At 53.2% G+C, this 15,126-nt stretch overlaps 2 protein-coding genes across 2 annotated transcripts in view; one reads left to right on the top strand and one right to left on the bottom strand.

Annotated features, from left to right (window-relative positions):
• The window catches only part of MMRN2 (multimerin 2), a 22,882-nt gene extending 16,490 nt beyond the window's left edge, over positions 1 to 6,392 (bottom strand). Inside the window, exon 1 of the mRNA XM_030886512.2 lies at positions 6,122 to 6,392. Coding sequence (XP_030742372.1) covers positions 6,122 to 6,285 — 164 coding nt within the window. The 5' untranslated portion in view covers positions 6,286 to 6,392. The remainder of the gene's footprint in view (positions 1 to 6,121) is intronic.
• A 777-nt stretch (positions 6,393 to 7,169) lies between these two features.
• Positions 7,170 to 10,848, top strand: SNCG (synuclein gamma). The gene is made up of 5 exons (XM_004709199.2): positions 7,170 to 7,403; positions 8,356 to 8,397; positions 8,732 to 8,859; positions 10,123 to 10,191; positions 10,522 to 10,848. Exons 1-5 carry the CDS (start codon positions 7,283 to 7,285, stop codon positions 10,540 to 10,542), a joined length of 381 nt encoding a protein of 126 aa, XP_004709256.1. The 5' UTR covers positions 7,170 to 7,282; the 3' UTR covers positions 10,543 to 10,848.
• The last annotated feature ends 4,278 nt before the right edge of the window (positions 10,849 to 15,126 follow it).

The raw sequence follows: 15,126 nt of genomic DNA, 5'->3' as shown, positions 1-15,126 counted from the left end.
AAAAAAAACGACACCCACATTCCAAAGGCCAATCAAATACCTCCCAAGAGTCAGCTACCATGACCTTGAAATCAGAAAAACTAGATGGTTCCTGGCTACCCCTGTTGACAACTCTGAAAGAGATCACAGTAAGGGGTCCTGGATAGAGTGGTACAAAAATGTGGAAGAAAACCCAAAACCAATTTAAAAATAAAATACATGAATAATAAAACAGACGAGGTGTATTGATAGACAGTCATGGAGCACCTGAGACTCTACACACCCTTCAGGCCTTGAACTGAGCTCACCCCTTTCAGCCACGCAGTAGGACAGGTGAACAGTAACTCCGGGGAGGTCTGCTCTTAGACCAATCAGCTACAAGCGTTCAAATGGTTAGTATTTGCACAGAGGCATGGTCCAGAAGGCAGGAAGGGATAGCCAAGACAGACCGATGGAAACAGGAAGCACAGGGAGGAAGTGGGGAGAATGTTGTCTCATGGTGGAGATCGCAGTTGGCATCACCAATGAAAGTGTGTGTGAATTAGTGGATGGAAAACCAGTTTGATCTGTAACTCTTCACCCAATGGGGAGGGAGGGGATAAACAGGAGCTGATATCAAGGAGTTCAAGAAGAAAGAAAATGCTTTGAAACTGATTGTGGTACAATGCTGCTTGATGTGATGGAACTATGGAATGCTATGGTATCTTTAAGAGCTCCCAACAAAATGATAAATAAAAAAATAGTAGAAACAATAACTGACAATATAATGAAGAAATATCCAAATTAAAGTACATCATGGCATTTCAGAAACACTGAAATTTTCATCTGGTGTGAAAAACCAAGCCACACACACAAAAATCAGTAGTTAGCATTGCTTTAAACACCTCAACATCTGTAGTAGAAACTAGGACACCGTGGAGAATTGCATTCAATATAAACCCACTGCCATTGAGTCAATGCTGATGCATAGAAATCCCTGTGGGTTTCTGAGCCTGTCACTGTTTATGGGACTAGGAAGCCAGTCTTTCTTCCCGGGAGCTACTGGTGGTTTCTAACTGCCAACCATGAGGATCACAGTCCAACGCTTAACCACCACACCACTAAGGCTCCGATATACTGAGGGATAATTATTTCCAACTTAGAAATCTATTAGGGGGTACCCCCCCAAATGAACAGGAACCACCCCCTTCAAGCTGCGTTTTTATTTTTATTTTTTACAAAACAACCTTATCACCTTCAAAGTACTCTCCATGACACGTAATACAGTTGTCAAATCTGTGATTCCATTCTTGGAAACATTTTTCAAACTCATCTCTTTGGATGGCTGACAGCACCTCCCTCATTTTTTTTCTTCATCGCTTCTACATTGTCAAATTGCTGTTCTTTTAAGTCCCTCTTCATTGGCAGAAACAAAAAGAAGCTGCACAGAGCGGGGGTCAGGTGAGTAAGGTGCATGGGGCAAGAAAGGCATGCTGTTTTTTGCCAAAAACTGGCACCCTGAGATGGTTACATGAGAAGGTAGATTGTTGTGGTGGTAAAACCAGTCTCTATTTTTACAAAGCAGGCCTTTTTTTGTCCACATCATTACACAATCTTTTCAGAACCTCTAAATAGAAAGCTGATTAACAGTCTGGCCTGGTGGTATGAACTCCAAATACATTATCCCCCTCACATCAAAAAAACAAATGAGCATCGTCTTGGTCTTTGATTTCACTTGATGAGCTATTATTGGGTGAGGTGAAGATGGCATTTTCCACTGGCTTGATTGAGGTTTGTTTTGGGGGTCGTAAGAATAGCACCATGTCTCTTCACCAGTAATGACCTTGGGAAAAGTCTGTGTTGCTTCACAGCTGTTCTTTCAAAGCACGGTATATTTCCACTCAGTGCTCTTTTTCCTGCTCAGTCAGAACCCGAGGCATACATGTCACAGTGACCCTTCTCATTCCCAAATTTTCCTTTAAAATTTGCTGAACCGAGCTCCAAGATAGTCCGGATAACTTCCCCTTCTCTTCAACGGTCCATCGTCAGTCTTCAAGCACAAGTGCACAAATTTTGTCAACATTTTCGTCCATTTGGAAGGTTGACGGACATCCAGAATGAGGTTTGTCATCAATCGACATTTCACCTTTTTTGAAATGAGAAAACCAACTCATACACTTGAGTTTTTCCCATAGTGCTGTCCTGGTAAGCAGTGTTCAACATCACAACAGTTTCTGCGGCATTTTTCCCAAGCAGGAAACAAAATTTCACAGCTACACACCGTTCTCTTAAATTAGCCCATCACACAAAATGAGGTTGGAGGGAAACTGCTTTCATGAAAAAACTCACTGTGACCAGAGAGAACCTTCCCAGGCGAAGCCACTGGGTGCACTAACTCAGAGCAAGTTGTGGGGGAAAGGCATATGAAAGCTCTGCCCAGGGGAGATTTTTTTGAGTTTTTGGAGGTACCCCCTCATATACCCTCTCCAACTATCTACCAATGTCAGAGCAAAATAAGAGCATTGTCAAACAAACAAGATAATTTCAAAATGTTGCTGTGGGTTAAACATTGGTCTGCTAACTGCAAGGTCGTTGGTTCAAACCCAACAGCTGCTTCATGGGAGAAAGATGAGGCTCTCTGCTCCTGTACAGGTGTGCAGTCTCAGAAGCCAGAACTGACATGGGGACAAGGAGTTACTTATATCCTTTATTACTGAGCTATGAGAAGAATGGTTAGGACCCTGGTGGTGCAGTGGCTGCTGATCAAAGGACGGTGACTCAAACCCAGCAACCTCTTCATGAGAGAAAGAAGTTTCGGTCGTTTCTGTAAAGATTACAGCCTTGGTAACACTGTGGGGGCAGTCCTGCTCTGACCTGTGAGACCACCATGAGTCAAAATCAACTCCATGCTGCAGGTTTAAAGCACTGGCTTTGAGCCGCCCTGCAAACTGAAATGATGCTACTTTAGGGCAAAGATTCTCTAGGCTACATCCCTAGATCTTCTAGATTCTCTAGGACCAGCATCTCTAAAGTTCCCTGGGACATTCAGGAACACTGCTTTCAACAAGTTCTATTCCTTGCACAACCTCTGGCCGACTTTTCCTAAAAGGTCAGCTCCCAGCCCTAGCTATGGAGGATCCAGAAGGTCCAATTTGCCAGGGAGTGACTGGGATTTTCCACCTAGAACCGGACACTGTCCCGCCCACTCTTCCTGCTGAGAAACTTTCTTTTGACCTGCCCAAACCTTGACCCTCAGCGATCTCTGCCCACCCTCCCCGCCCGCCTCCATTTGCACTGCACAGGCTGCTGGCCCAGAATCCCTGGGAACATTCCTCACCTTGGCTTGGCTTTCCTCCACTTCTTGGTGGCCCTCCGTGGCCCCTGCCTCCCGCTCAGCCTGCCCAAGCTCCCCATTGTTCTGCTTCTCGCATCCCTACCCACCCTAACCCTCTCCCTCTTGGCATCGTCCCTTTTGAGGCAGTCATGTCACCCTCAAAGCCCATCTGTTGAGTGGCCAGGGCTGCCTGGAGTGAGGGCAGGGGCCCTCCACACTGACTTGGGTCTGCCTGGACTTGATGCCCTTCTGACCCGTCAGGGCTTCCAAAATGGGAGCCGGAGAGTCTGGGTTCTCACCCCCTCTTGCTCCTTGGACCTGCAATGATTTTGAGCAAGGTCCTGCCCCCCACCCCTCCTATCAATCCCTGGCCCTGGAAATGTGGAAAAGCATCCCTGTCCCTGTCCCTCCCTGAGGGCATGGGGTGGGGGCTGCAAAGCCTGCAGGGAGATGGAAAGGGCTGAAGGGCAAATGCACTCATGTGTCTCTTCAGCAGCCAGAAACCCCAAGGGGCAGGCAGTGGCCTGCACTGTGTTGCTTTCTAAGACCTCCGTCCCAGCATGAACAGGCGAAGCTCTGTCCTTGAGTCACAAAAGGGCTGTGGCAAAGGCTCAGAAGCCCCCCATGGGCCTGCAGCCAGGAGCTGGGTTCCCAGTGAGGGCTCTTCCCCATTCGAGCCCAGGGCCCTGAGCCTCCGAGAACAGAAACAGGCCCTGGAGCTGCAGCACGAGGCAGAGTAGGGCTGCACGGCCATGCCTGTGGGGCTCCCATGCACATGCTCCACTCCTCCTTGCCAGGGGCAGGGGAGCCCGGGGCTGGAGCTGGGGCTGGGGCTGGGCAGTCAGGCTGTGGTGACCGCCCCTGCCGTACCCATCAGAGGAGCCCGAGTCCCCCACTGAATACTCAGACCTGCTAAGAACAGGAGTTGGGCTGTGAGGAGGTCAAGTTCTAGCCCACGTCTCCTCTGCCTCCCTGGGGAGCAGTGGGGAGTGAGCCTCTTCCTCCTGGGCCCACGGGGCAGCAGTGCGCCGTCCCAGACCCCGTAGGGCCTCTGGGAACTTGGGAAGCAGTTGAGGACCTGCTTCCTGGGCCTTGGGCACAAAGTCAGCTCTGTTCTTGAAGGGTTTATCTGGGCCTGTGTCTGGGGGCTGTGCTGTGTCTTAGGCTCAGGATACAGGCGTGAAGGTTCATGCTGATGGGGAGCTGCCCAGTCAACCAGGCGGGAGTACAGAGGCCGGAGGCTCCACCCCAGCCCTCCCCCTACCCCCCACCTACCCCCCTTCACTATTTCCACCTCTCCTTTCACAGGAGAACAGGAAGCCAGGAAGTGGTCAGCCGGCAGAGTTCCTTCCTCTCACAAGGCCCTGGGGGCCTGGACAACTTGGCCTGACTCGTGGGGACCCGAAGATGCTGGAGCTGGTGGCTACTGTGGAAAAGAGACCCAGTGGCCTGTGAGACCCAGGGACACGCTGAGGTCCGGGCTGTGTGCCTGCATGAGGCCCAGTAGGCCACTGAGTTGCCACTAGCGGCCCTTGACAGGTCAGCCTCCCTCGCTCTGACTCTGGACACACCATGCCTCCTAGAGTCACGGGAGCAGGAGAATGGGGAGCGTCCACTCTGGTCCCTGGAGGCTCCCTCACATCAAGAAGACACCTGCCCTGAGGCAGGGTGTGGAGCTAGTCCCTTGGAAGGAAGATTTGGCCCTTGGTCCCCGAAGTCAAGCTGGGAGGTTGCACTGCTGCTCAGAGTCACCTTGTGTCCTCAGCCCAGAGCAGAATAGGAGTGGGATGGGGTCTCACGTGTCCATCTTCTCACTCCCTGTACTGCTGGCCCCTCCCATCTGTCCCTGCCCAGGGCCAGCCCAAGAAACACTTTCTCCCGAAGCATCAGAAGCTGACTATGAGACAGGTTGAGCAGTGCTAAATGCTAAATGCCTCGGTGACTGCATGGAGATGCCAGCTTCCCCTCATCCTCCGATCGCAGGTCCCCGCACCCACAAGCCTGGAGGGGTGTGTGTGTCAGCCAGTAAGGTTTTGGGGGCGCTGCTGCCTCTGGGTGTTCCAAACCAGTGTGCAGTTAGGCTTGAATTCTGGGGTTAGACTCAGAGCCAGTCTCTTCGCTGCTGTGTAACACTGAGCAAACTTCTTAGCCTCTCTGAGCCTCTGTAAACAAGGCTGTTGGGGGAGTAATTGAGATAGTGCTTGCTGTAAATGGACCTGCTCTGATTGCGGGTATTGAAGGTGAGGGTCCCGGACCACCTTTGCACCCTGAGGACAGATGGACCTAGACCTCTCGCCCAGCACCCGAGACCAATGGGCATTTGGAAAGGCTGTCCTTAGTCCAGGCCCATTCCCACGGTAGGCACTGAAGACCACTAAGAACAGGGCACTCTGAGCCAGGTTGCTACCCAGCTCCCCGCCCCAGTCGGCACTTGATTGAAAGAGCCATCGGTAGAGGAGCTTGGTTCTTCTCCAGCCTGGGCCGGTCCGCAGGGCCCCTGGGACTCCACTCGGAGAATTGATTTTCATTCAAGGGCAGGAGCCGCTGCCAGCCCTCTGGCTGCTGCTTGGGCCCTCAGTCCCCTGGCACCCCATGCTGGCACGTCTGATGGCCCCTTGCTGCTCCCACTCTGCCCAAGCTCTAGGCCCCCTGTTGACTGGGAGCGGTCGTTTGAAGCGGAACCTCACCTGGGCCTCACTCAGCCCCCAGCTGCCCCAACAGGTGGTCAACATGAGCCCCTTTCCCTGATGAGCAACTGAGGCTCTGGAAGGGCCTGGACGCACACGGATCCTGCACCATGTCCTCCCCTGAGACCCAAGGCCTCCTTACCGTCTGTCAGGGGCCCCAGTGGTGTCCTCAGCCGCGACGTCCCAGGTCTCGGACCAGCCAGCGATGTGTGGGCCAGGGAAGCTGGCACCAGGGGCCTGGGCACAGGCTCCCAGCAGCCCCCAGCCCAGGGCCCCACTGAGGCCCAGCAGCAGTGTCAGGACCATCTCTGCTCCCGGGAAAGGTTTAGGCTCAGCTTGGCCGAGAGATTCCAGAAACTGCCAGTGACGTGGTCCTCGAACAAAGTCTCAGAAGGAAAAGAAAACAGTAGAACAACAAAGAGAGGAAGTGGCTTGGGCTGGCCCACCGGTGCGTCCCCGCCCCCTCCTGGCCCATGGAGAAGCAGCCAGGACACCAGCCACACACGCACGCTAGTTCCTGTGCCTCCAGAGGGTGGGGGTCCCGGCCCCTAGGGGGAGGTGGCTTAGAGAAGCGCCCCACCAAATATGTCCCCTGGAAGCAGGGAAACATAGTTTTGCAGTGGGTCAGCAGGAAGTGGTTGGGTGGACCAGTCGTGGGGGCACACATCACACCTACTCAGCACTTTCCTCATGGACTGTGGGGGCCAGCAGTGGGCAGAGGGGGCGGGCTTAGAGAGGAAGAGGGAAGACTTTGTGTACCCCACCCGCTCACCCCCACCTTCAACTTGGCCTTGTCCAGAGCCCAGAGTTGGCAGCAAGCAGTCCGCCTGGGAAGAGGAGGACTACCCAGGCCCATCGGGGAGGTTGGCCGCTGTCATCTGACAGCCCCGTGGGCCTTGACCCTTACCCTACCCAGGACCTCCCTAGGGGTCCTCTGTGCTCTGCACCTGCTAGTCCGTGCAGCATAGCCCCTGGGGGAGGGCAGGGGTGGCTAAGGAGAGGGTCTGGTCCTGCAGTCCCGCCTGATGGCAGGGAGAAAAGGCTCAGTAATCAGGTCTGGTCCTGCAGCCTGGGATGGGGCGGGGCTGGAGCCATCCTTTCTCCCCACCTCCCCCCTCTTTCCTTTCTCCTTTCCTCCCTGCCTCCCTGCCCCGGCTGGCTAGGCTCCAACTGGTCACTGCATCAATATTTCATCAGAATCAATAAGAGGCAGAGCAGACAATAGGAGGCAGCAGAGACAGCAGCTGCCGCAGCCTGGCCAGCTCACAGCCGGGAAGCACACGGTGTCTGTCGGCCCTCCACCATGGATGTCTTTAAGAAGGGATTCTCCATCGCCAAGGAGGGCGTGGTGGGTGCCGTGGAGAAGACCAAGCAGGGGGTGACAGAAGCGGCAGAGAAGACCAAGGAAGGAGTCCTGTATGTGGGTGAGTAGGGGCTCCCCAAGGTGGGGCGGGCCAGCAGGGGCACGGGGCCAGAGGGGGCCACCGGGGTCTGGTAGCCGAGTTCTTGTAGGTTTGACCTTCCTCCCATGCCCAGGGAGGCACCGAGTAGCTGGGAGAGCAAGGGTCTGTCTGGCTGTTAAGCCAAGGTCTCCGGCTGCACCAGTGAGTGTTGGCATCCAGGCCCCTTGGAGGTCCTTGGGGATCTCTGGGGTGAGACCACAAGAGGGCATCCAGACCTCAGACATAGCCTACCCTGGCCTGACCCCTCTGCAGGTCCCCCAGTTGACCACTGTGTGTACATATACAAATGTACACACACACACACATACAGCATCACCTGCAGGGGATGGGCTTTTGCCTCTAGACCCAGACTAAGCCTGGAGCCTTGCTTGTCCTTGGCTGTTCTGGTGAACACAGCCCCACCCAGGCCCTGGCCCTGCCCTGAGTGGGTGGCCTTTCCTGCCTTCTCCTAGTGGAGCTGTTGCAGCCAGCCGTCAACAGCCCGGCCAGGGAGTCCCGCCCTGCCCAGGGGGAGACGAGACAGAGGGTCAGTATCCATCTCTTGCCATCCTTCGCTTGGTAGCTGGGCACAGGAGGAAGCTGAGTGGATGAGTCAGCACTTAGCTGCCCTGCTGCTACTTCTGGGAACCCAGGGACATGCCTGGGCAGGGGGCTGGCCTCTGAGCCCAGGCAGCTCGGGGGCGCTGGTGGCCCTACCGCTAGCCTGGTCTCTGTTCCTCTCAGCCTGTCTTGTCCCCTTCCTGTCCTGGTCACTTCCTCCAGACACTGTAGGAAGCAACCCTTTGAAGGGACCGCTTGGTCCCCAGACACGGGCTCTCACCCCCATGGGTCCCACAGCATGCACAGCTGTTCGGTGTAATTTCCTGGCCCCCACCTCCCACCCCTTGGGCTGATGTATCCATTTTCTCCTCAGGAGCCAAGACAAAAGAAGGCGTTGTGCAGAGTGTGACCTCAGGTGAGGAGCCCCCAGAGCCTGGACCCCTCGGGACTCTCGCCCTTTAATACTGAGAACCCACAACAGGGGCCTCCTGTTCCCCCGACCCCCACCCCACCCCAAATGGGAGCCCAAGCCCTACATGGACCTAGAGCCCTCCACACCCTAAGGCTAGACCCTGAATGGGACCCCCTCTCCAACCCCTGTCAGGGCGCCATCCAAGGCAGGAAGCAGGGAGCCCTAGGGTGCTGGGGAAGGCAGTTTGGGGCCCCTTGGGAAAGGAGCTGCCCCTGCCAGAGGCGGAGGTGGAGGTGGGCAGCGGTGGGGCCAGGTCTGGCAGCCCCGTGCTCCGCAGTGGCTGAGAAGACTAAGGAACAGGCTAACGCCGTGAGCGACGCCGTGGTCTCCAGCGTGAACACGGTGGCCACCAAGACGGTGGAGGAGGCCGAGAACATCGCTGTCACCTCGGGCGTGGTCAGCAAGGTGAGCCCCGCCCCCGCCCCCACCCTGCCCCTGACTCCCCCGGGCCGTTTGCCCTCTGGGACCACAGGCGTGGACAGCCAGGGAGATGGATACTCGGAAAATGGAGGTGACACAGCTAGTGCGTGTCAGGGTCCCCCTAATGGCCCAGGCCTCAAATCACACCTTGGAGGGATTGCGTGTGAGGCCCATGTTATAGCTGTGGAGAGGGAGAGCCCCCCACCCCCACCCCGATCTCCCTCTGAACAACAGTTTTGGAGATAGCACCGTTGATCAATGAAAACAGGGTCCTGTGGGCACTGCCAACGGACAGTCGCCCTCCAAGTCCTTGGACACCAGGCCAGAGCTGCTGAGTCACCCATGCAGCTTCCACGGCACCCCCAATTTGGGTGGTGGTGGTGGGGGAAGCAGCATCCCCCGGTGATGAGAAAGCTGTGAGGCTTGAGCCCCATAGAAGGGTGTGTGTGTGTGTGTGTGTGTGTGTGTGTGTGTGTGTGATGTCCTGGCCGGACAGAAAGGTTGGTGACCTGGTGGGCCTGTAGCAGCCCCAGGACTGGGGTCACTGCCTCAAGGGCGCCTGATTTCCTGGTGACAAGCCAAAGCCGGCCCAATACCCCCATGGTGATCCATAGAAAGATGCAGCCATGCCTGCCTGACCAACCCACCCCCTGCCTTGGGGCAGGAGGGCTAACAGAGGAGAGTCGGCTTCCTTGCTGGTTAATGTCCTGTGTGTCTTACCCCTCCCATCGATGGGCAGAACGAGCCTGGAGGCTGCAGGATCCCCCCACCACCACCCGCCCCCTGGAGGTGGGCGCTGGACCTTGGCGGCCAGGCAACACACCCAGCTGGCCCTGCCCAGCCCAGCTGTCACATGATCACTTCCCAAGCAGACTCCCAACTTAGGCAGCATCTGGCTGGGATAGAAGGGGACAGGAAAATGGTGGTGGTGGGGAGTGGTGGTGGCAGGACTAGGACTAAGCCAGCGGTCTCTCTGCTTTTCGGTTCTGGGGCCTTGTGTTGACTCAATTATGGGGACTGTGTATGGTCATGTGATTCAAGGACACTGAGAGTGGGTGTAGGACTGCCCAGGGGCCTGCGCCCAGGCGTGGGAGTGAAGCTGAGACCCTTGGTATCTGGTGTGTCCACACGGCCTCCGAGGCGTCTGGGAGAGTCCAGCTGCGGCCCTTCCACGCTGTTCTGACCCCTCCACCCCATTACCCTGTCTGCACTGTCCATGTGGCTTCCCCTCCCCTTTGCACTCAACAGGACGTGCTGGCACATGCGCCCCCACAGGAGGATGAGGCTGCAAAAGAGGAAGAGGGGGCGGCTGAGGAGGTAACCACTGGGCTCCCAGGGGGCACCAAACACCACCTCTTCCCAGCTTGTGGGTGTCCCTGGGCAACTCCCTGTCCAGAGGCTGGTTTGGGGCAGGGAGCTCCTCGCCTCAACCCGCCCCCCACCCCCCGCCCTGCTTCCCTCCTGGAACTCGGGGCTCTCAGGGAGGTCCTGTATCACCTTGAAAGGGGCTGTGGGCAGGCTCCACCCTCCACCTGAAGCCAAGGGCACCCATGACACCCTCTTCTCCCTTCCCCGTCAGCTTGGATCTAGGCGGGGCACTGAGGGTGGGGGCCTGGTGCTATTTGTAAGGGTCACTTTCTCTCCCAGGCTGAGAGTGGCGGAGACTAGGGGGCTGGCGATCTCCCAGGAGGCCTGGAGAGAACCCCCTCCTGCCTCCGACCCCACCCCGTCCTGACACAAGGAGTGCTGGCCCTGGAGTGTGACCCTGCGGGGCTGCCCCTGCTCCTGGCACCCACAGGCCTGTCTCTGTGCTGCTGCTGCACCAACAGCGCCGTGTCATCTTCCCTCCCTCCCTTCCGCCTTCTGGTCCTGTGACACACAGATGCTGCTGAGAACTTGTTATGTGTGCGGTTTTTGTTTTTTAATGACTCTAAATAAAATTCATGACCACCGTCCTGGTCATGCATGCCTGTGCTTCCTCTCTATTGCCGCCTTGCTTGTAAAGACACGCCCCGCCCCCCCTACACACACACCGGGGGCCTTCCTGGGATAGGAACAAGTGCACCTGTCACCCAGGTTGGGGAAATAGGTACCCTATTGGGATATACTGGCTGTTTCTAGAAGCTGGCACTAGACACACACACACACACACACACACACACACACGCGCGCGCTCTCCTCATATCAGAGCCACCCTGACGGTCTGCAGGACCCGCTGGCCACAGTAAGGCACGCCCCAAGGACTCCCAGGTGTCAAACGTCCCGGTGACCCTGCTAGCACCGTTTAAAATCAAAGATGAAAGATGAGCCGGTGCTTCCTGGGCTCCTGTGTCTTTTAGGGAATGGGGACACCAAACAGCCAGACAGGATTAAAGATGGGGGAGTCTTAAGCCCACAGTGAGACCCAGAGTGCTCTCAGCAGCAGACACATACTGCGCCCAGGCCCCTCCCCCGGACTATGCCCATGCTTAAGTTTCCAGCTGAGGTGGAGTGGCAGGACTTTCACTCCCGCACCCAGCCCTCCCTGCCAGCGTCCTTCACGCAAACTGCATGGAGATGTGGGCTGCCTTTTCAGATCGGAGGCTCTCTCTTCCCACAAAGGAAGACAGGGAGCTCCCAGGGATGAGGCAGCACTCCCAGCATTTTGCTTACCTCAGGGAGCCTCAGAACAAGCCCTGGGAGTGACGGGGCCTCAGTTTCCACTACAAATGAAACCCAGCAGCAGGAAGGTTAGGAAGGAGGGCACATGTCCAGGCAGCCCAGTCCAGAGCCTCCCTGTTGGCCGCTGGGCTTAGCTCCGGCCACTGGACTCCATGAGCCATGGTATGCTTAGGACAGACTGTCCTCCCTCCCCCCGAGGCTTCAAAACCACTCAGCTTGGCAGAGTCCGCCACAAAAGCCTGTGGACATCATGCCCTGGAGGCCTGGTTGGATTTCTTGGGTCTCCTGGGCCCCATGGTTACTGGACAGTGGGTCTCCGGACATCTAAGGCCTCAGGCCTTCGTGTCCGAGCTGGAGCTGGAGCCCACACCAGGCTCCAGAGACTTCCTATCCACACTGCCCTATAGCCCTGGGCCTCCGGGGTGGCCAGCAGGGGTCAGGGCAGCCCAAGCGCTGGAGCCTTCAAGCACAGCTTATCTTCTGACCTCCTGGCCTTGGGTGGCCACTACTAAAGAGGCAGGAAAGGGCAGGAGGGTGTGAAGAGGCCAGATCAACCAGACAGTGCATGCCCCAGCAGAAGGGCCACCTGGATCTGGGTGTGCCTGAGAGCCCTCTCACCTGGGGGGTGGGGTGGGGCAGGGCTGGTTACTCTAGGGACAGCTGTTCTCCTGGCTCTGATCTAGCATTCTTCCATCAATTTCCTTCCAATTGATTCTGACTCATGGGGTCAGCAAGTGAGCCTTGGAAATATTCAGCATCTCAGCAGTGGCCTGGGGCTCGACGTGGCTCCTCCAGCTCTGGCTCTGGCTGCATCAGTGTAGCTACATCAGGCTTGTCATCAGTAATGTCTTGCAGGGAGTGAGCATGTGTCCTGCCTCCAGCGAGCTATTTATCTTCACATGAGGTCATCAAGCTGTGACCTTGATTGACAGGTCAAACCCCTTCACTCTTAAGTCTCAAATTGACAACAGATTATGTAACTACCACAGCCTGTATCCCAATGAATTCAACAACTTAGAAGACATGGGCAAATACTTGGAAAAACAATCCATCCCTATATTAGTCCAGTGGGATGTCAAGAACCTCAACAGACGCATAGCAATAGAAGAAATAGACAAGGTTATCAATGGATTACCAACAAAAACATCACAGCTTCACAGAAGAATTTTACCAAGCATTCAGAGAAGAACTGACACCAATCCTACACAAACTCTTCCAGAGCCTAGAAAAAGATGGAAAACTCCCGAACCCTTTCTATGAAGCTAGTATAACTCTGATACCTAAAGCAGGCAAGGATCCCACAAGAATTGAGAACTACAGACCAATATCTCTAATGAACATTGATTCAAAAATTCTTAACAAAATGCTGGCCAATAGAATACAAAAGCATATAAAACGAACAGTTCACCATGACCAAGTGGGTTTCATTCTAAGGATGCAGGGATGATTCGACACCCAAAAGTCCATCAGTATTATTCACCACATTGACATGAAAAATTATAAGAAATATATGATAATATCGATAGACACAGAAAAAGTATTCGATAATCTCCAGCACCCATTCCTGTTTAAGACACTCAAGAAGATAGGAATGGGAGGAAAATTCCTCAATATAATACAAACTGTATATGAAAAACCAACAACCAACTTGGTAGTCAATGGAGAAAAGACAAGAGCAATCCCACTGAAAAGGGGGACCAGACAAGGATTCCCCTTGTCCCCACTCTTATTTAACATCATACTGGAGGTCCTAGATAACAACATAAGGCAGAGGAAAGACATTAAAGCAATTCATCTGGGGAAAAAAAAGGTGAAACTATTATTCACAGATGATATGGTTTTATATATGAAAAAAACAAAAGCCCCTCAAGAGGAGTACTGGAAGTGATAGAGGAATAGGGCAGAGTGGCAGGATACAAGATCAACAAACAGAAGTCTATCGCACTGCTATGTGCATCAGACAAGACCACAGAAGAGGAGATAAAAAAGGTAGTACCTTTCATAATATCCAAACACAAATTGAAATATCTAGGGATACACTAACCAAAAAAACAAAAGCTTTGTACAAAGAAAACTATAGAACACTATTACAAGAAATCAAGTGTGACCTCCACAAATGAAGGAATATCCCATGCTCATGGATTGGAAGACTCAATATAATTAAGATGTCAGTTCGGCCCAAGGCACTATATTCATTTAATGCTATCCTGATACAAATACCATTATCTTTCTTCAAATAATTGGAGAACCTGATTACCAATTTCATATGGAGAGGGATGAAGCTCAGAATTAGCAGAGAACTCCTCAAGAAGAAAGACAAAATGGAAGGGTTTGCTTTACCTGACTTTAGCACCTATTATATAGCCACAGTGGTCAAAACAGTGTAGTACTGGTATAATGACAGATATTCAGACTAGTGCAAAAGAACTGAAAACCCAGAAATAAAATCATCAGCATACAGACAACTGATCTTTGCTAAGGGCCCCCAAAAATCAAATGGGAAATGGATGCCCTCTTTAACCAGGGGTGCTGGAAAAAATGGATATCTGTCTGCAGAAAAATGAAGCTTTACCTAACTCCATGCACAAGAATAAACTCAATGTGGAACACAGACGAGATAAAACCCCAGACTATTATGGCCATTAATGAGGGAATTGGGACAAACCTGAGAACTTTGGCACAGGGAATACCCAGGGTATCAGAAATAGGGAAGGACACTAACACAGAGGAAGCACAAATTGACAAGTGGGATATACTGAAGATAAGACACCTGCATACAGCAAAAGACTTCAGCAAGAGAGTAATAAGAGAGCCCACACAATGGGAAAACATCTTTAGCAATGACACATCAGACAAAGAACTTATTACTAAAATCTACAATATTCTGCTAGCCTACAATAAGAAAGAAAAAAACCTCATAGCCCATTGAGGAGGTGGGCAAAGGACCTGAACAGAAGTTTCACAAGGGTGGAAATCCAAATGGCCAATAAATATATGAGAAAATGTCCCCAAACATTAGCCATAAGAGAAATGCAAATTAAAACAATGGAGATACCACCTAGCACTCTTAATGATAGCCCAATTTAAAAAAAATCAGAAAGCAATAAGTGATGGAGGGCCTGTGGTGAGATAGGAACTCACCAGATCCACAACTCATCCATTGCTGGTGGACCTGTAAGAATGTGTAGCCATTATGGAAATAGATTTGGCGATTCCTAAAACAAATGGAAATCGAGCAACCATACGACCCGGCAATCCCCCTACTGGGCAAATACCCAACAGACATCTGCTCTCCAATGTTCATTGTGGCACAGTTCACAATCACAAAGTGTTGGAAGCAACCTAAATTTCCATCAACAGTCGAATGGATTAAAGAAAACTCTGGTACATACATATAATGGAGTATTATGCATCCCTTAAGAACAGTGATAAAAAAATTAAAAAAAAGAACAGTGATGAACGCATGAATGCCAAGCACAAAAGGACAAGTACAACATGAGTCCATTGAGGTAAGCTTAAGAAGCACAAGAGGAAAAGGGGAGAAGCTACTTAATGCGTAAATTCCTAAGGTGAGGCTCAGGCACTCTGGCA

Source organism: Echinops telfairi, unplaced genomic scaffold (assembly GCF_000313985.2).
Source record: "Echinops telfairi isolate 266 unplaced genomic scaffold, ASM31398v2 ScPeMD7_2010;HRSCAF=2546, whole genome shotgun sequence".
Taxonomy (NCBI): Eukaryota; Metazoa; Chordata; class Mammalia; order Afrosoricida; family Tenrecidae; genus Echinops; species Echinops telfairi.
The sequence above is the reverse complement of the archived record's forward strand: the minus strand, read 5'-3'. Positions and strand labels throughout refer to the sequence as shown.

Bases quoted from the DNA above. Each gene is read 5' to 3' on its own strand.
- SNCG (XM_004709199.2), top strand. From the start codon at position 7,283: ATGGATGTCTTTAAGAAGGGATTCTCCATCGCCAAGGAGGGCGTGGTG. The intron at 7,404-8,355 runs GTGAGTAGGGGC...TTTTCTCCTCAG, and splicing joins GGAAGGAGTCCTGTATGTGG to GAGCCAAGACAAAAGAAGGC. The intron at 10,192-10,521 runs GTAACCACTGGG...TTTCTCTCCCAG, and splicing joins AAGAGGGGGCGGCTGAGGAG to GCTGAGAGTGGCGGAGACTA.